The 24,883-nt window shown below is 41.5% G+C and overlaps 2 protein-coding genes across 10 annotated transcripts in view; one reads left to right on the top strand and one right to left on the bottom strand.

The window, feature by feature from the left end:
• Positions 1-2,354: 2,354 nt before the first annotated feature.
• LOC310965197 (inhibin beta B chain) lies at positions 2,355-6,196 on the bottom strand. The gene is made up of 2 exons (XM_083938679.1): positions 5,705-6,196; positions 2,355-5,270 (listed from the first exon to the last, which is right to left on the bottom strand). The coding sequence occupies exons 1-2, from the start codon at positions 6,075-6,077 to the stop codon at positions 4,492-4,494; spliced, it is 1,152 nt and encodes a 383-aa protein (XP_083794805.1). The 5' UTR covers positions 6,078-6,196; the 3' UTR covers positions 2,355-4,491.
• An 8,514-nt stretch (positions 6,197-14,710) lies between these two features.
• r3hdm2 (R3H domain containing 2) overlaps positions 14,711-24,883 on the top strand; it is a 74,324-nt gene continuing 64,151 nt past the window's right edge. For all 9 annotated transcript variants that reach the window (XM_083938363.1, XM_083938367.1, XM_083938364.1 and 6 more), the window contains exons 1-2: positions 14,711-15,024; positions 15,292-15,332. The gene's annotated coding sequence lies outside the window, so the exon portion shown is untranslated. The remainder of the gene's footprint in view (positions 15,025-15,291; positions 15,333-24,883) is intronic.

The raw sequence follows: 24,883 nt of genomic DNA, 5'->3' as shown, positions 1-24,883 counted from the left end.
AGACGAACTGTAGGGGATCAGTGAAGGGCCTGACCATAAGCCTTAGCGTCTCCAGGACGAGTCTCTCCGTGGTCTTCATGATGTGGGACCATCAGGGCCACTGGTCTGTAGTCCTGAGGGCCACTGGGACGCGGCATCATGGGCACAGGCACGAGGCAGGATGTCTTCCACAGCAAAGGGGCCCTCTGGAGGTGCAGGCTCAGGCTAAAGACTTGACTCAGTACTCCACACAGCTGGGGGGCAAAGGCTTTAAGCACCCTGGGAAATATGCCGTTGGGGCCTGCAGCTTTGCCGGAGTGGAGTCTTGTCAACTGTCTTCTCACCAGGTCAGGCGTGAAGGACACTGTAGAGGTGTCCGTCGGGGGAGGGCTGAGGTCATCAGGTTATGGAGGACGTGATGTAGAGCAGAGGGGAGGGGTGGAATAGGTAGGTGTGAAATCAGATGGTGAGGGGAAGCTAAGGGGTCTTTAAGGAGGAGGAGGAGGAGTAGGGGGAGGTAAAGTGGCAGTCTTTGAAGGGCAGCCAGCAGCAGAGTTATGTGGGGGATGGGCCGCAGTATGAAAAATAGGTTCAGTTCGTTGGCCTGGTCCACATGGTTCTCCAACCCTGTGCTACTAGTCTTCTGGAGCCCGGTGATGGTTCTCATGCTTCTCCACACGTCCCTCATGTTGTTACGCTGGAATTTGTACTCCAGCTTTCTCCTATAACTGTCTTTAGCCTCCATTTAAGCCTTCTTCTAGTTCAGGACAGCCTTAACTTCCCGTGTTACCCATGGCTTGTTATTGGGGTAACAGCAATGTTACTCCCAAACTTATGATTGTGTCTGAGTACCAGTGATTCACAACAGCAGAACTAACCCAGAGTCCATGTTGTTTTCTTATTATTATTCATGACAGCATCCACTAAAGGGAATGGGGATGACTGGCAACAAAGGGCAGATTCAAACCCGATGACTGAGCCTATATGGGGCATGCACTCCACCCCGGTGAGCTACAGGCTGACCCCTGGATCAAATTTTTTAGCATGTAAGTGCTGAGTTATCTGATGAATTTGACCACTTTTGACCAGTGACAGGATTATGAATAATCAACTTGTATAATCAAATTGATCTGATTATAGTCCATTTTGTATGGTGCAACATCGGCGCTGCCGTTGGCTGTAGAAGGGGCGTTAGCAAATTTTGGCAGAGAAAGGCACATGATGTTTTGGCATGCTGTTTTTGAAAGTTCATGTCAGGGATTTTGGCTATGGCAGGACGTTCACTGGGAGATTATTTTAAAAACATGGAACAGGGGTTTATGTATAGGATCCAGTTTGTATATCTTATTCATTCTCATCAGTACATAGAAATATTTATAGGTCAGTGTACAATCATGGTTCATCATATGTGTGTGTGCTACTGTATTGATATCACAGACAAATATCTGAACATACATTCTTTACAGTAGATAAACTTGCCAAAATAAAAACAAACTTTTGTTTCTTTATTGTTTTTTTGTAAAATAGATTTTTTATTTATTATTTACTTGTACGCAATTTCCTCAGCTTTAGATTGTGATCCATCCAAGATGCAAATGCATGATGTGAAAATGACAGCATGCCAAGAGAATGTGACAACTGTTTACACATCAAACACAGACAGTCCATAAAGCCACTTCCACTATTTGTATGAGCAAACAGGCCCTTTGCCTTACAGACGGTGCCAATGGGATAACAAGGCAGGTAACGTGAATCATGTTGGCTAAAATTGGAAATCTGCTTTAAGATTAATATCACTGACCATACTTATGTTTTATCCTCTATGCACTTGGTAGTAAAATATATATTCATACAGCTTGTAAAAAAAAAAACCCAATGCATTTTAAAAAGCATTGAGGGTGAATTTCTAACCTTTTCGCAATCAAATCATATTCTCACTAATAAACTGGAAAATGTAACCAGCCAATACATCTTACAGACTCAACTGTTGAGAGACTAAGGATAGTAAGAACTATTTATACTATTTATATATTACTATTTATTCCATCCACTTTGGTCAGTTCACGTTGTATATACTGTATGTTTACAAAGACCATTATTCTTTTTTTTTAAGGTGTGGCGTGTGGTAATTGTGGCTAAAGAGGAAAGATACAATGATATTTAAAAATAGAAATAATGGGAATAATCAGATTAATTAAAAAATACGTATTTATTTATTAAAAATATACTTGAACTGTAATCGTAGAATTTCAGCACATTGTGACAAACTCATTTAATGGCTATTACAAATAATTCATTGTGCATAAAATTTAGCGTGATATAAAAATAAAGACAATTATTACAACTATAAATTGACAAAAAATTCAAATCCTGGGTTAATTTCCACCAGTTACAGTATACAGACATCTGTGCGCTCTGCAAACACTTGCAATACAATGTATTTAAACACAAGGAGAGCGTAAGAAAATAAGATGATTGACATTTGCTCTGGCCTACAGTATCTTCATTTTCTAGGTTGTGCTGCCTGAGTTACTAGTAGAACTTTAGCAGAATTTTCTCTAAAAATACAGTAGGGTGATAAAGTGCTTAATAAGTTATGTTATGATCACACCTAAATGTCACATATGTCATGGGACAGGGGGTGCTTGCAAGATAAAATAATACACAATAAACTCTAGCATTAAAATTGTTTTACAGAGGTTGGAAGAAATAAAACAAGCGCAGCTTTAAGAGGCAACAGAGAGACATGAAACAAGTTTCTGGACTATTTGGACAGAAATGAAATGAAAACATCTTTTTAGAATGTTTAGGCAAAATGCCAAACTATTTGCCTGAAAATCTTTCCTTTGTATCATAGCAGTATCAACACAGTAAGGACAAACCCATGAAACATCATCCAGAAAGCATAAATTATCTTTGGCTTTTTCACTGCTTGGTGTAAACAGATGAAAAGTAGTCAAGGCCTGGGTCTCACATACAGTATATACTATATACAGTATACTCTCTATACTATATATGTATTGGTAGCAGAGTAATATTTTTCTATACAAGAAATGATGTACTATATAATTCTTCCTAATATGAAACGACACAGGGCATGTGCTTACAGGTGGTTGAATCTTTGACTTTTATGCTTATTTTAAATTTGAAATCTCATTAAAAAAGGGTTCAAAGTGGTTTTCAATTAATTCATTACTTTGCTTCTGTGTTTTGTGAGCTGTTGCACCATTTTTCACCACATGTGAGTAAATCCTCCATTTCTGTCATGTGTTGTGAGACGGTAATGCCCATCACGCCTTAGTTATTTTAGTGTGGATGCAGGCATGTTTAAATATATTTATAGACTATATAGGACTATAAATTGTGCTTTTACCATTTGACGAAGATGTTCTCAAATCCCCAATAATGATAACCAGGTTGCCTTTAGCTGGAATGCTTCTAATTTTACATCAACTCAGAAAACTTTAGACTTTGAGAATATAAATGCCAACGTGCAACGCCACATGCTCATTGACCCACCTGCCTCACAGACCTTCACATAACCTGACACTAATGCAATCGCTGTTTGCTCACACTGCTCAGAAATGACCTTGGGTTCATATGCTGTCAGAGACATAGTTACCCAACTGATTACCAGACTTGTGTAAATAATACAGTGGAGATGCTGATCAAACATATTTCAACCTGAATGCAGCTTTGGCTGTGCTCAAAGAGAACTAAGAGCAAATTGTACCTGTTCAAACCACAACTTTTTAGGCTTAAATTTAAGAATACGTCACATATAGCATACAAATAAAAGTCCATATGAATGGTTTTATGTACATCCGCATTAGTCGGTAATAATACTCAGTGGATTCTCTTTGGTATTTGGACCAAGATGACTTGATACTCAATGTCCAAGTGTCACTTTGTAATCACGAAGGCACACTTTAACTCAAGGATCTCTTTCTTTGTTTTAAAAGCCTTGCTTTAAATTACATTATTTGATTAGGCTAACAAGAGGGGAAGATAAGTCATGGAAATATAACGGTTCTGTAAAATTGAGTATTTTGAGTACAAATATTGTTTGTGGACACTGTGACTATAAGTGGAAAAAATACTGTATCTAATGTTTTGAAAGAGCTAGAAGCGCAGCCATTTCTGCTCATAATTTCCTGAGACCCATAAAACATTTTACTGGACTGAATCCCGGCAGCAATTGTGAAATACAAAATAAATAACCTACATAAGACAAAAATGAAAAAAAAAATACTACATCACTAAAATGTGCACTATAGTGAAGGCTTCATATTAATCTCTTTGTGATTTCTGTGACCTCCATAAACAGTTTCTTTGATAAAGGGGGGACTTCAATCAGCCCTGGCCTGATCTACTTGTCACCATTGTAAATGTTTTATATTTATATCACACCTCTCTTGTCTGTGTTGAGTCTGCCATATGTTACGGTTGCTTAGTCCATGCATACACACATTCTCCTGTGTCAAACAAATCTATGTAACCAATACCATATCTCTATGTACATCCACAGGACTCCACTATCATATCAGGGACGTCCGTTTTGACAATGCTGTGCTGGGAGTTGAAGTACACCATGGAGAGGGGCTGGCGCTCAGTGGGAACACAACATGAAGATGCAGCTGTGTTAATGCCGTTGACTTTCAGCTGGCTGAAGACAGTGGCGTGGAACGAGGATGCTATGCCTGGGGAGCCAGCCAGATGTTGGGGACACTGACCCATGCAATAATTCATATGGTATCCTTCAGGTGCAATGATCCAGTCATGCCACTGGATATCTTTGAACTTGATGTAAAAGTCTCTCTTGCAGCACACACTTACATCATCACCACAACGCAACGAGCGCTTCCTGAGTGTGTGCTTCGAGCGGTCGTCACGGAGGCGCACCTGGGCCACCAGGAAGGGCTGGTTGGGGGAGTCACCAGCAGAGCCATCCAGGGAGCACAGGTTCTTCCCATCCTCATCACAGCTGACCTCCAGCCGCAGCCGGTGCTGGCCCCCATCCAGGAAGGCCTGCAGGGTGCGGGTGATGGGGAAGGTGTGCCAGTTACTCTCCTGGACCTCTAGCATCTTTTCCATCACCATGGTGCGGTTAGACTCCCCATCTACTGCAGAGAGGAAAACCTGGGCAGAGAGGCGGGAGTCGCGATGAGGGTTCTTAGAGGAGTGGGCGTAGATCCACAGAGAAGACTGGAGCACCTGTATACTCTGACCACGTTCCTGTAGAAACTGGAAGGTAAGACTGAGGCTGGTTGCATCATCTCCCTCTGGCTTATCTATGGATCAATGACAATTTAAGAACAACACAGAATGTTACTTTTTTGATCCTCTGTTTTACACAAGCAAAGAGGGAGTAATTTTAAAACATACATATGAAGTAAAGCTGCAGATTTATGTAAAAAAAAAAAAAAAAAAGACATGTTAATCTGTTTCCACTCATTTCAAGCATTTTGTATTATCACCATGTTATGATTGACCCTTAATATAAGCCATGCAAACATGTTATTTCTATGATTACATTTAAAATGTGTTGACAGATACCATAAACCTAAGCTTTTGCATCTTACAGAGCAATACAAAAACCCAAAGTATCTAAAAAAAGACACAGGGAACCCCTGCCCTAATTTAGGTCCATGCACACAATATGCTGGCGATTGAGTGTCATAGGGATAACAGCTTCACAGTATAAAATGTGAAAAACTAAACTTACTTAGATCTGCAAAGCTCACTATTTCATATCCTTGTTCTTTGGTAGGTAGTTTATTGTTCTCTAGTTCAAGAGTACCATCCGGTCTGACGCGCCCAGAATGCAATTTGCGCAGCGCAGTGAGGAGCGCTGCCCGGGGCACCGTCTGAGTGATGTTTGGTCTCTCTTTCAGGTGCAGCTTGTCCAAAAGTTGCTGCTTGACGATTTCTATCATCAGCCTTTCCTCCGCGTCTTTCTCCATCGCAGGCAAACCACAGGACGCGCAGCCCGGAGAGCCACTGACCCAGAGACCCTGCAACAGCAAGGGGGCCAAAAACAAAAACGCTGGAAATACGAAAGACGGCGTCATCTTCGACTTTGAAGTAAATAAATGCATTTCTTGTTCTAGGCGTTCTAGGCGTGCGTAAATGACTAATAAAGATCTTTAAATCCTTTCCCTCGGATTGTTCTTAGCAATTCACAAGTTCCCCAAATGTCAGAGATCTCTGTTGACAACTGGACACTGTGAGGACAGGAGTTGAGAGAAAGGAATGGTGTTTCGCCCTCACGATGGTGAAGATATCTGGGGTAATCCACCAAAACTAGTGACACGTTGGAGGGACGCACCAATGAGCGCAACGGGGCACTGAGGAAATTACTGGCAAAGCATTACACACAACACAACACACGCACTCACACAACACATACAAAACACGCGCCAACACGCAGCCGAGTCTACTGATCACCTACACGGAGGAGGGGTGGCTAGTGGCACACGGAATAAATAAAACTTCAATGGTCAATGACACACCTGGTTGGACATCGCTCTGTGCTGTCCATTAACAAAGACGTCTTTTTAAGAGTGATCGGTTACGGCTACATTTAGAATAAACAGCATATAATATAGTCGTCACCTACAATTCACAACAGGCAGTTTATCTGTCCCTATCTGGGGCAACTGAGCAGGATACGCAACATGTGGTCTCTCACTCTTGCCGATCAAAGTTTAAATTCAATGCACTTTAACCCAGTTACAGATTACGAGAGCCAGTTACAGAACAATTATAGTTCAAAACGTGGCTAAGTGCTCGAGGCTACAAGGCGGGGAACGGTATTTGAAACACGTTCCGTCATGTTACCTTCAAGGTGGCATAATATTATAGGTTACTGTACAATGGTGTGTGTGTGTGTGTGTGTGTGTATGTGTGTGTGTGTGTGCGTGTGTGTGTGTGAAACAGAAGAAGAATTAATCTGTCATACAGTTGCCCGTACAGGTCTTAATTAATTAACGCGACATATTATGCATAAAATGAAATCCAAAATAGACCCGTTCAATAAAGTTGCACATCTTTTGATGGTCATTAATGTAACTTTTGGCATGGTTGCCGTTTATATATGACGTAGGTCTATAGCACACATACTGGCATTAAATGTCACAATTTATAGGCTACCTATGATACTATACTGTACATAATGTGTTCTGTATAGTTAGTTTGTACGGAGGTATATTGTCAAGAAACTACGGTAATTTATCATTTTAGTGAAACATGCTGAATGTAACATTTTGCCAAAACGATATAGACTACCATTTCACAAAGTTGGGTAAGTTGCACATATGCAATAGGAAAAATAATGACTTTCAAAAGCTGTAATAATAATGTGTTGAATGTTTAGCCTTCCACATTGACACATATAAGACAAGCTGTGTTGACTATGTACACTATACACTGTACAAGTGTGGCATTAAAATAAACAAGTTATAGACTTACCAGAGGTACTTATACATATTATTATATTATTATAGCGCATATACTGTAGTGGTTAAACATGAGGTTGAGCTAGCCTATATAGAAGTACTTGCCTGCCAACACGTGGAGAACCTTTGGAACTACAACACATTTTTCTTAGCCTGTAAAGTATATGGTGCCTTTGAATAATGTGTAAAATACGAGCCTACAAATTAAAGGTAATGAAAAAAAATTAACTCAACATCCATCTAATCATTAACTCGGTTCAATGTTAGACTGTTCATGTGAATATAACTCAGATATAGACTATAGCCTATTTGTGATACTATAAGACATGCTGTTGGATATATCCTGTGAAAAAATGTGCTTTAATTAAATTATGCAGTGGTTTAACCTTCATAATAGCCTATAAACCTGCATTGCTTTCCAACTAAAGAGGACTAAGATAGATCCTTTGTTGCATTAAAAAATTAATTAAGGTACATTCAATGGCCGGGCTCAAATATAAAAATAAATAATAAATAAATGCCTCCATTCCATTCATTCACTATAGTCCATGAGCCAGGGGGGTTGATGGTATCATCGGGGGGACAAATGCTATCATTGTTTTTTGGCAAAGTCTACACCCATAGTACTAGAGAAATCAGGACAGCAGTGCAGGGGTGGTAGCGAAATCACTTTCTTCAGCTCATGAAGTTACTAACCCCCTGAGATAAATTGTGTTTTTGAAATTCAGTGTACTGGTTTAGGCTCATGGTAGGGGTATTGTCAATATTCTATAATATGGTGCTTGGTATCATTGGAATGGGGGCCTTTTATGCTTTCATTTAAGCTTAGTACTGAATCAAGTAAACAACATTTCATTCATTTTCATTACCCTTCCTCCAGTGCTGTTTTTTGCTCTTCTTTTTAGAAGAATTACTCTCTAATTCTGATTAAATTTGCTCGATAGCTGCTCATGCGTGGAAGCCGCCATGTTGTTTACACTGAACAGTTGCTTCTCGTTGCGTCACAATGCAACCCGCCTCAAAACCAATGGACGTTCGTTTGACAAACAGCTCCAATTGCAATTATCTATTGCACGTTACCAGACTGATCTGTGAGTATAATACAATTGAGCTTGCGAGATGATGGTCTCACAAGGCTTTATGTGAATAGGTTTTAGAGAAATTACTCTTAACTAAGAACTTTTAGTGCTCTTTAGGAGTACTTTTAGCACTCCTAAAGAATATGTTTTGTGAATATGGCCCCAGTTCTGGTGAGAGGTCCTATTTCTGGCCAGTGTCACGTCCTTTGTAGGTGTGCAACCCAATGAGGCAGTGACGTGCAGTCAGGGGAGGCAGGACTATGATTTTGGTGTGGTTCTTAATGTATTTTGACCGTTTTTATAGTAAATATGGCAGAAAATTCTGTATTTCCTATTTAAATAAGCGGAGTCGCTTCGGATGCGAGAGATGAGGCACGGACAGCCGAGCCTCCCTCCAGATTGCGCAATCACTCACAAACTGGATTGAGCGCGTGCCCTCTGCGCGTGCTTGTTCCCATTTCTGTGTATGTTTCCAATATGATGGTTGAGGACACTTTTATGTAATAAAAGCATACGTCTTCTTTTCCATGGTGTTCAGTAATGTATTTTACGTATGTGTGTAATATTTACATCTTATTGATAAGAGATAAATCCACAGGGAAAATGCTTGGCTTGAGGCAGGCACTACCTCTGCCTCAAGGCAGGCGGCGATAGTGAGCAGCCTGATAGCCTGCAGCCAGATAGCCTGCAGCCAGATAGCCTGCAGCCAGATCACGGTGAACTCTGACCTGTGTGCAAAAAGTAAACACAAGAAGTGTGCTGTGCGATGCTGTAGAGCTTAGCGACAAGCTGTCATTTCTCGCCCTAAAAATGGAGGATTTGATTTCTAAACTAAGAAATTTTTCAAAGCTGGACTTTCAGTCAAAGCGAGAAGTCATGTACAAGTAAAGGTAAGATATACTGCAATATACAGTGGCTCTGGTGTTTTAAAATGGTTTTCAGCATCCTATTCGCTCCTATTCTCTCATCCTATCCTATTGGCATCCTACTGTATGTTTGTAAATCTGACTTGTGAGTCAGTGCCTCCCCAACCCCAACCCTCACTGCACGTCACTGCAATGAGGGCCTTACAATTGTCCATGCCAACATTGGCTGCAACCTTCCTGGTAGCTACAAGCCTTGTACAGGTTCTTGTGCCACACTTCAGGAACAATTGGGCCTCAATCTTGTCACAGAATTCTAAAGACATCTTTGTCTTCTGAACAGATAACTATAGATTGGTATCCCTCTCTTGCGGCAGGGGCAGAATGGAGAAGTAGTCGTCCATCTGCCTCTTCTTGTTGACATTGAAGAGTTGACACCTCCTCACTGTCTTTATATGTTATTCTCTAACATTTGTAGATCACAGTTGCATATAGAATCTTCTCCTGTAGCTTTTCTCTGTTTTCTGGCTTTCTCCATCCATTCATTATGAAGCCCATCTACAGGGTGAAGAGGCTGGTCATGAGTTGCAGGATATCCCAAGCACACAGAGGGTGAGGCAGTGGAGGAGCTTCCAGACCAAAGTCAATAACAAAACTAGTCTCATTAGCTTCATAGTGAGTGAATGGAGTAAGCCAGAATACAAAGAAAAGCTACAAGGAGAAGATTCTACACTGACACTCCTGATGAACAACAAAGAAACACAAGACACATTCTTGAAGTTGGCTCAGGAATAAGACCTCTCATCAGAACTGGGTCCGTATTCACAAAACATTTGATCTTAGCCCTAAGAGTACTCTTATGGAACACTAAAATTTCTACAAACCTATTCCCAAAGCCCCATGAGACCAAGTTTTCCTAAGGAGTGGGAGGGACTCCTAATCTAAAACTAGAAGGCAGGGTTGACCTTGTTGCTATGGATGACATCATGTTCATACCTTCTATGCCCAGTCCCTAAGAGAAACATTTTGGGAAATAGCCTGTTATGTGCAAATAAAGATTTATAAATAAATATGTCTCTGATTTAATATGAAACCAAGAATATACTTATTTGTCAAGTATGTTCATCTTATTGTTGGCCAGGTGGGCCTACTGACAAGTCTGGCAGCTCATTAGACAACCAGTGGATATGTAGGCCTAATTATAGGGCTAGAATAACCGTGGCTGATATGGACACATGCACTCTGCCAAAACCGAAGGGAAAACCAAACTGGACCAATGACCAACTCCTATTCCTGGCTCAACTTGTGGATGAAAGGAAAGATGTCATCAGAGGAAAATTTGGAGTTGGCATCTCTACAAAAACAGAAGAAAGAAGCATGGCAAACAATTTGCAAGCATGTCAATGCTGCCTTACCTCTCCTGCTGCTGCATCTTCCCCGTGATAAATAGCAGTGAGTTGTTACAAATTTAATCCCAGAAACAGAAGCTCTTTATTGTCATTGCACACAGTACAACAGAATTTAAGTGTCATCCAGACGGTGCAATATACAATTTTTAAATATATAAGATAGAAGAATAAAATATACAAATAACAATAAAGATAAAATGTACAAATGACAAATAAAGATAAAATATACAGATACAGAAGAAAAGCAGCTGAGGTAAAAGGTATTGCACAGTAGTGTTGTCCAGTTATTTGATAGTGCAAGTTTTTAAGGTGCTTTGAAATGAGCTTTAGTTGAATGTGAATGTACCGTATTTTTCGGATTATAAATCGCATTTTTGTTCATAGTTTGGCCGGGGGTGTGATTTAAACTCTGGAGCGACTTATGTGCCCGGGCTATTATTTATTTCACTCACGCAAGAGACTAGGCGTATATCAGCAGTCGTCACACACACACACGTCAACCTATCAAAATTCAGCGGGGGCGGGTCATGGCAGAAGTGCATTGTGAAAAAAAAGATGCTACCTGCTACTTCCGTACCTATGAGTTGGCGGAGTTGTTCAGAAGTGACACCGAGGAAGAAGAGTTCATTGGATTTAGTGATTAGGAGTGACAGATTGTTTGGTAAACGTATAGCATGTTGTAAATGTTATAGTTATTTGAATGACTCTTACCGTAATATGTTACGTTAACATACCAGGCACGTTCTCAGGTCGTTGTTTATGCGTCATATAACGTACACTTATTCAGCCTGTTGTTCTCTATTCTATTTTTATTTTAAATTGTCTTTCAAGATGAAATGTCTATTCTTGGTGTTGGATTTTATCAAATAAATTTCCCCCAAAAATGCGACTTATACTCTAGTGCGACTTATATATGTTTTTTTCCTTCTTTATTATGCATTTTCGTCTGGTGAGACTTATACTCCGGAGCAACTTTTAATCCGAAAAATACGGTATACATTTTTTTTGCATTATTCAGTTCATGTGGCTGCTGCCCGTGTCTGGTCTGTTGAGGCCCCTCACCTTCACTGCCACCCGTGAAGCAGCGCACTCGACCCCAGCGGTTCCTCCTGCGATTGGTGGGCCCACAGGATGGAGAGGAGGGAGGTGCCACGTCACTTTTTCGGGCTGTGCCCGGCCGGACTCCACAAAGTCCCCATTTATGAGTAAGGGTTGGGGGGCTGAACTGTTCTTACAGAAGTCTATGATGAGTTTCTTTGGCCTTCCTCCTTTCCAGGGAGGAAGTACAAAGACTGGCGATGTGGTGTTCACACCACAACCCCGTCCCGAACACCACATCGCCAGTCTTTGGACTTCCTCCCTGTAGGCTGTCTAACCTTCTCCTGAGATAAGTGCAATCAGGGTTGTGTCATCCACAAACTTGACAATGGTGTTGGTGGAGTGTGAGGGGGCACAATCGTGGGTGTAGAGGGTGTAGAAGAGGGGGCTCAACACACAGCCCTGTGGGGAGCCGGTGCTGTGCCTAATGGGGGTGGAGAGCTGAGGTCTGACGGCATGGGGCGGTTAGACAGAAAGTCCTTGATCCAGAGGCAGATGGGTTGGGGGAGTCTTAATTCCTTGAGTTTGGTGACCAGTCTGCTGGGGATAATAGCAATGAAGGCAGAGCTAAAATCAATGAAAAGCATCCTCACATAGCTCCGCTGGTGTTCAAGGTGGGTCAGTGCAGTGTAAAGAGCAGTGATGATGGCATCCTCAATTGACCTAATGTATTTGCTCTGTAGGCACACTGGTGTGGGTCGAAGGTGGGCGGGAGGCTGTCTTTAATGTGCTGCTGGACCAGTTTCTCAAAACACTTCATGACAACTGGTGTGAGTGCGACCGGGCGGCAGTCATTAAGGCCGCTGATGACCGGCTTTTTTGGTAAAGACTTCAGGCACGGTGGGATTATGGATTTTTACAGGTTGAATATCTCTGTGAAAACCTTGGATGCTCACTATCATTCAATCTCTCCAAAAGTTGACTGCAGCAGCCATGTTAGGTCGTTCCTGATTTACTCTTTGAGGACTTCTAAGTTTTTAGAGATTTAGGAGCTACTTTTAGCGCCAAAATGCTTTGTGAATTACATTAATCTTAAAAAGTCTGGAGTCTCAGGGCGTACTCACACTGTCCTTCTGGCCGGGGCCAAAACCGTTTTTTCAGCTAAAGCCTAGTACCTTTAAGCAGTGTGAGTGCACCCGCTCCGCGCACAACTGCGGCCAGCGGGCCGTCCACGGCCCGCTTGAAAGAGGTGGGCTTTAGCGGAGCCGTTTGCACATGTACAAGCAAGAGCGTGCGCACGTGTGCGAGCACGAGCACGAGCCCTACGGCAGTAGCGTTATGTCCGCCTGTTCGGACATGTAAATAGAAGGACGGACCATGCGCGGACATTTAACAACAACAACAATGGCGGTGAAAGGTTCACGTTGGTGTGATGCGGAGGTGGAGTGTTTACTGCAGATTTGGTCGGATGAAAATATTCAAAAACAGTCGACAAGACGCACAAAAACTCTGAGGTCTGTGGAAAGATTTGTAAACAAATCCACACACACGCGATCAATGCGTGTGACGTGCTACGGCGTGATGGCGTATGGACAGCAAGAAGCATTGGCCGGCCCTGGCAGTGTGAGTACAAACGGGGCTGGGGCGCGGGGGGAGAGGGAGGGGGGACAAGTACCCTAAAGCCCGGGTCGCGGTACGGAAGGACAGTGTGAGTACGCCCTCAATATTAGGAGTGAAACGTCCCTTATCAGAGTTACTCCTAAATCAGCAGGTTAGGACCTACATTTAGCCTTAACATGTTTTGTGAATACGGCCCCTAAGCAACAAACTGGAGGCATTTACACGTGTCCTCTATGCCCCAAAAGCATCAACCATGTCGGCTGTGAAGACGAGGGCGACATGGAAAATGATGATTAGATAATAAAATAATGGATATCAACATACAAACCAGTCTTTTATTAAATATATTCACTTCACAGCCTGTTTATTTATTGATGTTTACAACTAATAGGGCTCCATCCTATTCACTATTCTACTTCGAGGACTTGTGCTAACTGCACAAGTCTAATTTAAGGCTTAGAATTACCTCTCACAAATAAAAAGTATGGGTATATTATACATTTTCTGAATCAGCAGAGGGCCCTGAGTATTGAAGTTGTTGAGTTTTGTGTCCCTGATGTTCCTTCATGCTCCAAGGATAAAAGAATGCATAGGCGGAAAGTGTGGGAAAATGTGTGTTATTGCTGGTTTAAAGAAGTCATGTGACCTCTGTGTTTGTGAGACAGATTCAGTACTAAGCTTAAATGAAAGCATAAAAGGACCCCATTCCAATGATACCAAGCACCATATTATAGAATATTGACATTACCCCTACCATGAGCCTAAACCAGTACACTGAATTTCAAAAACACAATTTATCTCAGGGGGTTAGTAACTTCATGAGCTGAAGAAAGTGATTTCGCTACCACTCCTGCACTGCTGTCCTGATTTTTCTAGTACTATGGGTGTAGACTTTGCCAAAAAACAATGATAGCATTTGTCCCCCCCCCGCCCGATGATACCATCGACCCCCCTGGCTCATGAACTACTACTATAGGCCTACACTCATGGCCAATGCATGCAGTAAAACTGGGATACAATTGCTTATAGTGGGATAAAAGTGCCAAGAGCGAAGAGAAAATGGCACGTTGATATCAAAACACATAACTACCAAAAAAATATTTTGACAGTTTTTTATATTTTGTGTCCACTAGTAACGTCAGATAATGTCTGTAGGCTACAACGTGTTTGCTGTATCCTGAACGTCTCCCTGCGAATGTGAAGTATACGCCGCTGACGTAAACTGTCGGTGAGGGAGAGAAAAAAAAGTGACGCTGACACACACATACACACAAGCCGGAGCTGAGAAGGTGGAATAGCGTTTTGTTTATTTTTTCTTTAATTTGTGTCCTTTTATTCTTTGTTTTTTTTGTGCTTGGTTCACTGTATTCCTTGTAACGGATCCAACTGCCTGCCTTTGCGTGCTATCTATCGCTAACGCTCACGCCGCGGCTCTCCCCTCACGCGGCGCTATTTTGACAGTCGGGGTCGCAGTGAACCGACTGAAGCAGCTCCTTTAGATTAGCATCTGTAAGTCATTCGGGAGGCTAATCGCACCAGCTAGCACCTCCTAGTTTGAGACCTGACAGTACTAGTACAGGTATGTAACAAGACCTACTTTACTGTAAACATGTGTTATTGGCTAACTGGTTGTTATGTTAAGTTTTGATAACGTAGCGTGAACTGAAAAGAAAAAGCTAGCTAGCGGGCTAACATTAGCTAAGGTGGCTAGGCGGCTGTAGGTGGCTAATTATACTCGCAAGCTAATGCTGTGAGCTAGCTATTGTTAGCGTGTGGGCAAAGCTAATATTTTCAGTCAACTGCACGCAGCCACGGCTCTGACCATACTGCCATCTGTTCTCTACAGACACAACTTGAAGCATCCACGACGTACTGACGGCAAAACAGGTGAGCTGAACATTTGAGATGACTTGAGATAAAAATGTTATCGATGATTTTAGTCATATGTATAACGTTACGTTAAGCACCATCTTTAAAAGTCCGCGTTCTCCATGTCCGGACACGAGATGACCATGTTATCGTTGTATCTTTCTGATGTTGAGGTGGGAGACGTTACTGAAACTCTGGTGAATTAATGCTTTACACGGAAGTGCCTGGGAATGGAGAGATTATTAGCACATTATCGGGTTGAATTAGAATGAAGTGGTTGGAAAGTGTAGCTCCTCATTGCAATCAGGATAGCACTTTATTAATCTCGAAGGAAATTCTTGTTCCATATTGCTCCAAAATCGCAGTAACAATATAAAATAACAGTATGAGATAACAAAGAGCATCAACAACATGAAAAGTGTCTATAGAGTAAAGTGCAAATGACATAATATTATGTAATAGAGATATATTGCACACGATAATATAGTCCATGGTTTTGAAATTATAAAGTATTGCACATGATGATGAAAGGTAATACAGAACATCATTTTGGTATTATTTCCTCAGTCCCATGTGTCAGCTTAACTTCCTGCAGAAAGAGGAGGAGTTGTACAGTTTAATAGCCACAGGTAGAAAAGACCTCCTGTGGCGTTCTGTGGTGCTCTTTGGTGGTTTCAGTCTATGGCTGAAGGTGCTCTTATAGGACTCCAGTGTGGCGTGCAGTGTGGCAGTAAGCCCACACAAGCTGGTGAAAACAAGGTTTTATTTATGCCATTACACTCTGCAGTGTATGTTTGTGTCCACTGAAGGACAGAAACGACAGCAGAGGATGTGCAAGATGTAATAACAAATTAACCGGAATGGAAAGTTACAAACACATAGTTGAGAATAAAATATTGTTTGTGTGTTATGAAGTGTAATTTTAGTGGGCTACAATCCTCCAAACTAAGGTAAAATGTATCGTCCAAGGCCTTGGCTCAGTCTCTCTTTGATTTATTGAGATGAAACAGAAAAAAGCCTGCCCACATAGTATAATATTCAGATAAGAAATAGGGTTTGTGGAGAAAAACACGACGAATGGCCATTGGTCTTTGTGTCACTTAGCTTAAGTTCAAAATTTTGATACTCAAGCTGAAATAGATGGCAAGACTGTTGTGTCAAACTAGGTGGGACCACAGCACAGACTGTCAGAGCTGTGATACAAACATCTGCTCTGGGAAAACAGCGTGTGCCACTGAAAACATAAATATTTATTACAGTTGGCATTGGCCAGTCAAGTGATGCAGAGAATTAGAAAGTGGCAGGCAAGCATTGCCAATCTAGTCACATTTGATGTTGACGTGGTCTCGATCTCAAGCTCAATATTTTTCTATTCCGTTGAAGAGAGATCTGAGTCTGAATAAGGAAAGGTTAAAGAGGTACCCCCTTTGAGCAACGTCAGCCTTGGTATACCCATTTATTGTTTTTGTACCTTTGTGACCCCATCACAGCTCTTTTCTCTGCATTTGTACATTTGGCAACTATCTTTCCTAAATAAAACTGCGTCAAATTACAGATGTAAGGGGGTTTCATTGAGAAAAGGCTTATCCTTAGTCAAATCTAATGGAGGTGAGTCATTGAATCAGCAGTCTGCTGTTGCTAAGGCCAGCAATGAGAAAGATGGCGTATCCTGCCTCCCTGTCAACATGTTCCACCCCTTTACATCCAGCAACTTGCAAGTCTTTGTTGCATTACTTTTAAAATTGCAAGGCGTCAATACATTGAAGGAACAGGCATTTTTGGTGGACAAGTTTACGTATTGATGAAGAGTGTGCTTATTATTTTTGTTGGCAGGATACTTGAATAAAAACAATTCATACACCAGTAGAACATGTGAGTGTATGCATCAGGTTTAGCCCACTTGCTTTTACTGTGCTCACTTCCTATAATTCAATTTTTAATACTGTATTTTACAGGGTGATGTAACTGAAATAGGCATCTATTACACGATAAGACATGATCTCGTTTGTATTTGTTAGTGTGGTGTCCATATTTTTTTCTGTCTCTGAATCTCTGTTTGCAGCAGCATAAGCAGAAGAGTGGCTTTTTCTAGAGAGATTTGAGAGCTATTTATAGAACTCTGCCAGAGCACCAAGCGTGGTGCTGTTGCTGCTGCTCCTATCTCTCTCTCTTCTCTTAACCACTCCTGCTTCTGCTTATGTCTCTGGCTCTCTCCATCTTTGTTTGTTTCCTCTTCCTTTCCTGTTCTTTTTGTTTTCTGAACTCCGTTTCTCTTGATGTCTCTCTGTCACTGTTTTTGAATCCTCTGTTTCCATATATTTCCTTCATCTCTTGCTTTGATGTAAATTGTTGATCAGAGCAGAAGGGAGGCGACTGGTTGCATGGCCGTAAGCCTGGCCTCAGACTGAGTAAAGCTGCCTGACTGACTTCATTGTAATTGCCGCAAAGCTGGAGGGTTTTTCGCATGATAGTTCAAAGGGAAAGAAAACAGAAAATTCATCACATGTTAAAATTCTCCACTGGGTTGCAGTTTCCAAGCAGGGGTTAAGAAAGTGTCATGTTAATAAATCTGCTTTTAAAAACTTGACTTAATGTAAGAGCAGTAGCTTTATTTGTTCAAATATTTGGGACAAAAAAGCCTCCTCCAACTTGTAAAATCACAAGTCAAAACGAAATTGGTTATGTGTATACAGAACTGAATTTAGTGCTCTGTCTTTTTCTGTGTCATTTTCATAGTGTGTAGCTTAACCTCAGTTTTCTGCTGCGTGGAGAGACTGCAACATCTTGTGACTGTGTTCACGAACGGTTTATCTGTGGTATCTTTGGCAACTGATCCTTTCTCTGCTCCTCCCTTTCTCTTTGTTGCTTTCTAAGCCCTTCACTATCTTCTCCTATTCTTCTGTGAAAGAGGCTACCTGGTCGTCCAAATGCAGAAGAAGCTGCTGGACTTTGTTTAGGCATTAGGTAGCATTAGTGCATGCCATCCCCTTTATCCCAGTCATGTGGTTAACCTGGGACAAACCTTTTTCCAGGTCCATGATAGGATTGCAGAGTTATTGGTAAGTTTCTTGCCTTAACTTTGGCTTGGTAAAATAGACGGTCAGTTGTGTGCTAAATGTCCATCTATCCATCCATTTTCTGTACTGTACATGGCCTTGCTTATCAAGAGTCAAACCTAAGATTTTCTCAGGCGGACTAACACTGTGGGCAAACTCGCAGCAACAAAGGTGCTTTTACAGGAATGTGGGCCTGTTTTCTGCCTCAAATTGTAGTGCCTTGGAAATAAAGATGAGAGTACTGACATGCCCAACTATCTGTATCAGTATTAGGTCCCAGGACCTGAAAACAGTATTTTGAGAAAATCTATGTGAAACTAAAGTGCAAGAGCTGACAGTATTTTCGCAATGTGCACGTTTTAACTTTTTTTATATGGGCCTTTGCATCTACCTGGCAATCATACTAGGAATGTGCTGTCACATATAATGGATTCAAACCAATTAATCTAATAAAACAAATGTGAGGAATAAAGGAGACATACTGTAGTGCAGAGAGGGAAATCTGAAAAATCCAACAATGACAGCCCTGGGTCCACTGTGACTGCTACAACAGAAGGTGTGTTATCGCCTGAAAAAAGTTGATGTACAGTAAACTTAAGTGTGGAAAAAAATGCATTTCTGCAGCATGAACCAGCATCGGTGCTGGAAAATGGAACAGTGACATGTTTTGTGTCCACCTGTGTTGAGTAGAACCAAGAAAATACCAGGTGCAGTTTGTACGTTCAGGCCGAGTATGATAGACGCAATGAAATCTCAAGAAAAGTGAGTAATGCAATGCTTGATCATATTTAGATCCTATTAAGGACCATCACTTCATACTTGCCAATAATGTCATCCAAGTGATGATGATACGAACCCTCCTATATAAACATTTTTCACCCGCTGTTTCCCTTCTCTCATCAACCATGGCTCAGATAACCACCGTTGCTGCATTGTACCTGTTGTGGAAGTCCAAGATACGTCTCCTCCATTGTTGACAAGCAGTGCTTTTGCCGGTGGGGGAATAACAACACTCGCACCCCCTCCTCACCCCCTCCTCACCCCCTCCTCCCTTGTGATTGGCTGACGCACCACAGGGATTCGGCTGAAACGTTCAATATTATCAACCCGCGCGTTGGAGGCGTTGGACGCAAATCTCAATTAATTTTGTAAGTAAAGCGTTGTCCATCTTGAAATCGCGTATGTAGATTGACTTTGTATGTAATCGTGTTGCTTCTATCGCGTCTATCACTTCCGGTTTAAACGCAGCAGCATTAGTGTACAGTAACTGTTGGTCTGGAAGATTTTCTTCACCATACTGTGGAGAGTTGAGATGGTTTAATAGTCATCCTGCTTACAATTATAGCCACCATATTCACAACTACTGATTTAACTGTCAAAGGTAAGCCTGGTCACAGCTACTTCAAAATAATTAAAGCTGAAACTCCTAACTTGGCCACACATTGTTCACATTTTGCTCACAAGTGCCCAATAAAGCTTACGTGTCGTCAACTCAAACTCAAACATCTTATGAGTCATACATCACTGGACTTATGCTACCATACCTAGAGTTCTCTGCTGACATTTTCTTTGATGCTGAACTTTTGACTGCCTCTTTTCCACTGCGTCTTTATGCTGCTGTTTGCAGGGAGGGGGATGCAGGGGGAAAATGCAAATATGTCGTCTTGTGGGATTAAGGTTTTTCTGAGCTAATGAGGTGGTTTCATTATTTTCCCCCACCATCTTTCCTTCAAACCCCCTGTTTTTATTATTTATTTTTGAACATTGCAGCAGTGCTCTGTTTTACCAGCAGCTGTCAGTACTTTGAGCTTATTCAATTTGTCCAGACAGTCTGATAACGACTTCATGTATTCCCATGAAATGTAGATTGAATGGTGGTGACTGGAATGTGCCTAGACTGTATCTCTTGCCTGCATGTGGATGTAGGCTTATGTTCTTTTTTTGTTTTGCAAAAAAAGTACTCAACCTTTAATTGTTAAAAGAATGAATGTACACTTTAACCTTTCATATAAGCAACCTGTATTAAGTGTCATAAAGGCTCATCCAAGCAGCTGGGCTTCGAGAGCGCGAGAGAGAGAGCGAGAGAGAGAGAGAGCGCGAGAGAGAGAGAGAGAGAGCGCGAGAGAGAGAGAGAGCGCGAGAGAGAGCGAGAGAGAGCGAGAGAGAGAGCGAGAGAGAGAGAGAGAGAGAGAGAGAGAGAGAGATGCATGCTCGCACGTTGCAAACTGTGCGCATGATGGCATAAGAGCAGTAGAGAGGGAGCTAGCCTGCAAGCAAGGCTTTCTGTTTCCTTGTAGTGCGTGTGCTTCATTCAGAAAAAGAGAGGGATGCAGTCAGAAAACCAGTTCTCTCCATTTTCATGAAACTCATTAAGAAAACTGTGCTGGGCAAGCATGAAGACGAAGAAAGTAGAATGAGCTCAAGAGAGTAACAGAGGTAAATAACCCTGAAACTCAGCTATTTATATGCTGCAGGAAATGGAATTCATTAATTTGTACTACTTGGCGAGATAAAACTAATGCCTGTGTTGAGCTGCTCTGCTTCTCCGATAATGTGTTTTTATCTGTAAGACACCTGATCCGACTTGGCTGGAGATCCAGAGAGCTGAACTCTAAATACAGTAAGCGTGTGTGTGCGCGTCCTTGGGCTCACGTGTGTGTGTGTGTGTGTGTGTGTGTGTGTGTGTGTGTGTGTGTGTGTGTGTGTGTGTGTGTGTGTGTGTGTGTGTGTGTGTGTGTGTGTGTGTGTGTGTGTGTGTGTGTGTGTGTGTGTGTGTGTGTGTGTGTGTGTGTGTGTGTGTGTGTGTGTGTGTGTGTGTGTGTGTGTGTGTGTGTGTGTGTGTGTGTGTGTGTGTGTGTGTGTGTGTGTGTGTGTGTGTGTGTGTGTGTGTGTGTGTGTGTGTTTTAATTGTAGGGGAGATGCAGCTTGTTCATGTACCTTTACAACTCTGAGATTTGGTTTAACGTGCAGATAATGCCGCTGTTATAATTGCCTCTTATATTGGCACTTTTCATTGGTGCTCTTTGTAAAGTTCCTGCAGCAATTGTATTTAATAATGCCTTAGTAACAATGGAAAAATCATAATGGGGCTTGTCGGAAGATAGTTTCATATACCATACATACGGTTTTTACATCTGAGTGCAACTAATTTTATCAGTGCATTTAAGCTGGACAGAAAACCTAAATTGGTTTTATGTAGATGGATTTTACATGTTGTAGAGTGAAAGATTTTAGTTATCAGTGCATGTTTGTATTTTGTACAGATACACAAAATGTGCTTAGTGAGGCAAATGCTGAGCTAAGAAGGAATTCCCTGCCACTGTGTCCCTATGTGGGAGGAGGGTGAAGGTGGTCTGGTGGGGGTGGAGGGTCACTGAGAAGTAGGCGTCACCGTACAACACTGTCCTACTGAGGGGGGAAGTGAGGGGTGCAGTTAATGACAGCCTATGTGCTTACATAAGGCTGCATGTGGGAAGTCCTGTGTTATAAGACCCTAAAGTTTATTTCTCAATGATCCTCTCGACATAAAGGTACAGTAAAGGTTATGATAATAACTGTTTATGAATGCACCAGAAATCGTAAAACTCCTTTTGATCTGGAAAGACAATATTTACACAATCATTGTTTTCCCCCTTTTATTTGTGGAACACAAGGTGCAGGAAAACAGAGAACAAATAGAGAGGAGGTGAGAGAGAGGCAGCACAAGTGTGAGAGAAAGCACAACAGCAGAGCCTCCTTGAATAAAAAATCTGCCGCTATTAATAGCAAGCTATCCTCATGGCCTCAGCATTGTTTCAGGTTTAGAAGACCTGGCTTTTCACTCTCATTTTGTTCTGATGGTTATAGTCTAGCAAAATCATACCTATAATCTTCCTCATTGCTTCTTCCTTTTATTCTTTTTTCACTCGGCCCAGATCTGTCTTGTGCTGCATATGGGCTGTTTATATAACGACTGCCTGTTTTTGTATGTATGTGCTGATCTTTTTAGCATTATAATAAATCAAGATGTGTCAGTGTCCTAAGCGATGCACCATAATTCAACTAGCTTGATCCCATGATTCTACACTTTCAATTAGAAATGCAAAAGACAGGCAACAACCACAGCAACCCCTAAATTAGATAGAAGCTTCCGATTTGGTGTCGGGTTGCCAAAGCTAATGCTCTTTTTCTGATGTCTGCTAGTCCACATGTTAGCCCTGTTGTGTTTTTTTTGTTGTTTGTAGTTTATTAATTCATTAGGTCAGAGGTGAATCCTGCATCTCCTGTGTGACATGAGATAATCCCAGAGAACACTGAGACATTTTTGACCTGTACATCCTGTTCCTGTAAAATCTTGTTGTGACGAGTCTGAGAGAATGCTTTGTCTGAAGATGTCACCCAGCTGAGTCTTTTCCCTTGGTACCTTATCTGTAAGTTGAATTCCTCCTCAAAAGGAATTTGCTAGTAAACTCAGGGTCACTCCTTCTGACTCTGAGCTTTTTGCATGAAACGGCAAGAGTTTAACTTATTTTTATCTGCAGAGAAGAAAAAACTTTCTGCAGAGAAAAATACTTTGTCAAATAAACCATGGAGAAAAAGCTGCTCCTTTTTCTTGATCTTTATTGAACAGATTCATTTCCACAACAGCCCCTTTATTGATCATGTAAATATATGGATAGCTGAAGTGGCTAAAGCTAGCTGCTTAGCGCTGACTGACATAATTTAGTCCATATTAACTTGCATTCAGTAATTGTGAGTGTGCATTCTTTCTGTGTGCCTATGGCCATTACCTATGTTTGTTTCTTTGTGACTTTGAAGTGCTGCTCCCAAGGTAGGGTAGTGCTCCTGCAGCCTCAGTACTGCATACTAATTGCCAATGCGTGGGAAAAGGACTGAGTATGAAAGAGAGGAAGCACGTGAGGAAAAAAAAATCAATAGCAACCCCTGGAGTAGCTGCTGCTATGATTGCCTTTTAAGTCAGAAGGCTCATACCTTATCATCTGAAGCTTTTTAAAAAAGAAAAATCTCACATTTCATATTACAAAGCATTTTGCTTACACAACTTCCACCAACAAGATATTATGGTTTTTCTGATGCATGTGGTTACATGATGCTTGTGTATGTGTGTTGAATGTTTCTGTATATCCCAGCACCTTCATTTCTTGTTTTACCTTTGTGTAAAAGTTTAGACTACTGCAATGCAAATAGTTGAAACCAGAAGTTTACATACGCTGTGTAAAAAGACACAACACTTTTTTTCCTCACCATTCAAAGTTAAATCAGTCAATTTAGAATTACCAAAACTATTTCATTTTGGTAAATGCCACAATAATGAGTATGAGGTTTTCTTAGAGATTTTTATGTTACTTTCTTTGAGATCAAAAATGTACATGCACAAAAAAGTACTATGTTTTTAAACAACATGGGGAAGCCCAGATGATGATGTCATGGCTTTGGAAGCTTCTGATAGGTTAACTGACAACATATGAGTTAATTGAAGGCACACCTGGGGTGTATTTTAAGGCTTTCTTGTTTGAAATCATGGGCAAATCAAAATAAATCAGCCAAGAAATCTGGTTCATCCTTGGGTGCAATTTCCAGATGCTTGAAGGTGCCACATTCAATTTTACGCAAGTATAAACATCATGGGGATTTCCAGCCATCACATCGCTCAGGAAGGAGACGGGCTCTGTGTCCCAGAGATGAAAGTGTTTTGGTACGAAAGCTGCGAATCAACCCCAGAACAAAAGCTAAAGAGCTTGTGAAGATGCTGGCTGAAGCTGGTAAGAAAGTGTCATTATCCACAGTGAAACGAGTCCTGCACCGACATGGGCTGAGGGCTACTCAGCAAGAAAGAAGCCGTTTCTCCTGAAGAAACATAAAAAAGCCAGATAACATTTTGCAAAAAGACACCAAGGCAAAGATCTCAACTTCTGGAGACATGTCCTATGGTCTGATAAAACTAAAGTGGAGCTGTTTGGCCATAATGACCACCGTTACATGTGGAGGAAAAAAGGGGAAGCTTGTTGACCTGAGAACACCATACCGACTGTGAAGCATGGATGTGGTAGCATCATGTTGGGGGGCTGTTTTGCTGCAGCAGGAACTGGAGCTCTTCATATATGTATATCATGGCATCATGAGGAAATAACATTATGTGGAAATATTAAAGCAACATCTCAAGACATCAGCCAGGAAGTTAAAACTTGGGCGCAAATGGGTCTTCCAAATGGACAATGACCCCAAGAGTTAAATAGTGGCTTGAGGACAACAAAATCAATCTCTTGGAGTGGCCATCACAAAGCCCTGATCTGTATCCCATCGAAAATTTGTGGGCAGATTTGAAGAGGCGTGTGCGAGCAAGGAAACCGACAAACCTGGCTCAGTTACACCAGTTCTGTCAGGAGGAATGGGCCAGAACTCCTGCAGAGTATGGTCAGAAGCTTGTGGAAGGTTACCCAAAACGTTTGACCCAAGTTAAACAGTTCAAGGGCAATGCTACTTAATACTAAGGAAAGGTATGTAAACTTTTGA

Source organism: Echiichthys vipera, assembly GCF_963691815.1.
Source record: "Echiichthys vipera genome assembly, chromosome: X".
Lineage (NCBI taxonomy): Eukaryota > Metazoa > Chordata > Actinopteri > Perciformes > Trachinidae > Echiichthys > Echiichthys vipera.
The sequence above is the reverse complement of the archived record's forward strand: the minus strand, read 5'-3'. Positions and strand labels throughout refer to the sequence as shown.

What these genes read in the sequence shown, in the direction of transcription:
- LOC310965197 (XM_083938679.1), bottom strand. Translation starts at nt 6,077, where the DNA reads ATGCATTTATTTACTTCAAAGTCGAAGATGACGCCGTCTTTCGTATTT. An exon ending in AGTGAGCTTTGCAGATCTAA is followed by an intron (nt 5,271 to 5,704) that starts GTAAGTTTAGTT and finishes ATTGATCCATAG; the next exon opens with ATAAGCCAGAGGGAGATGAT.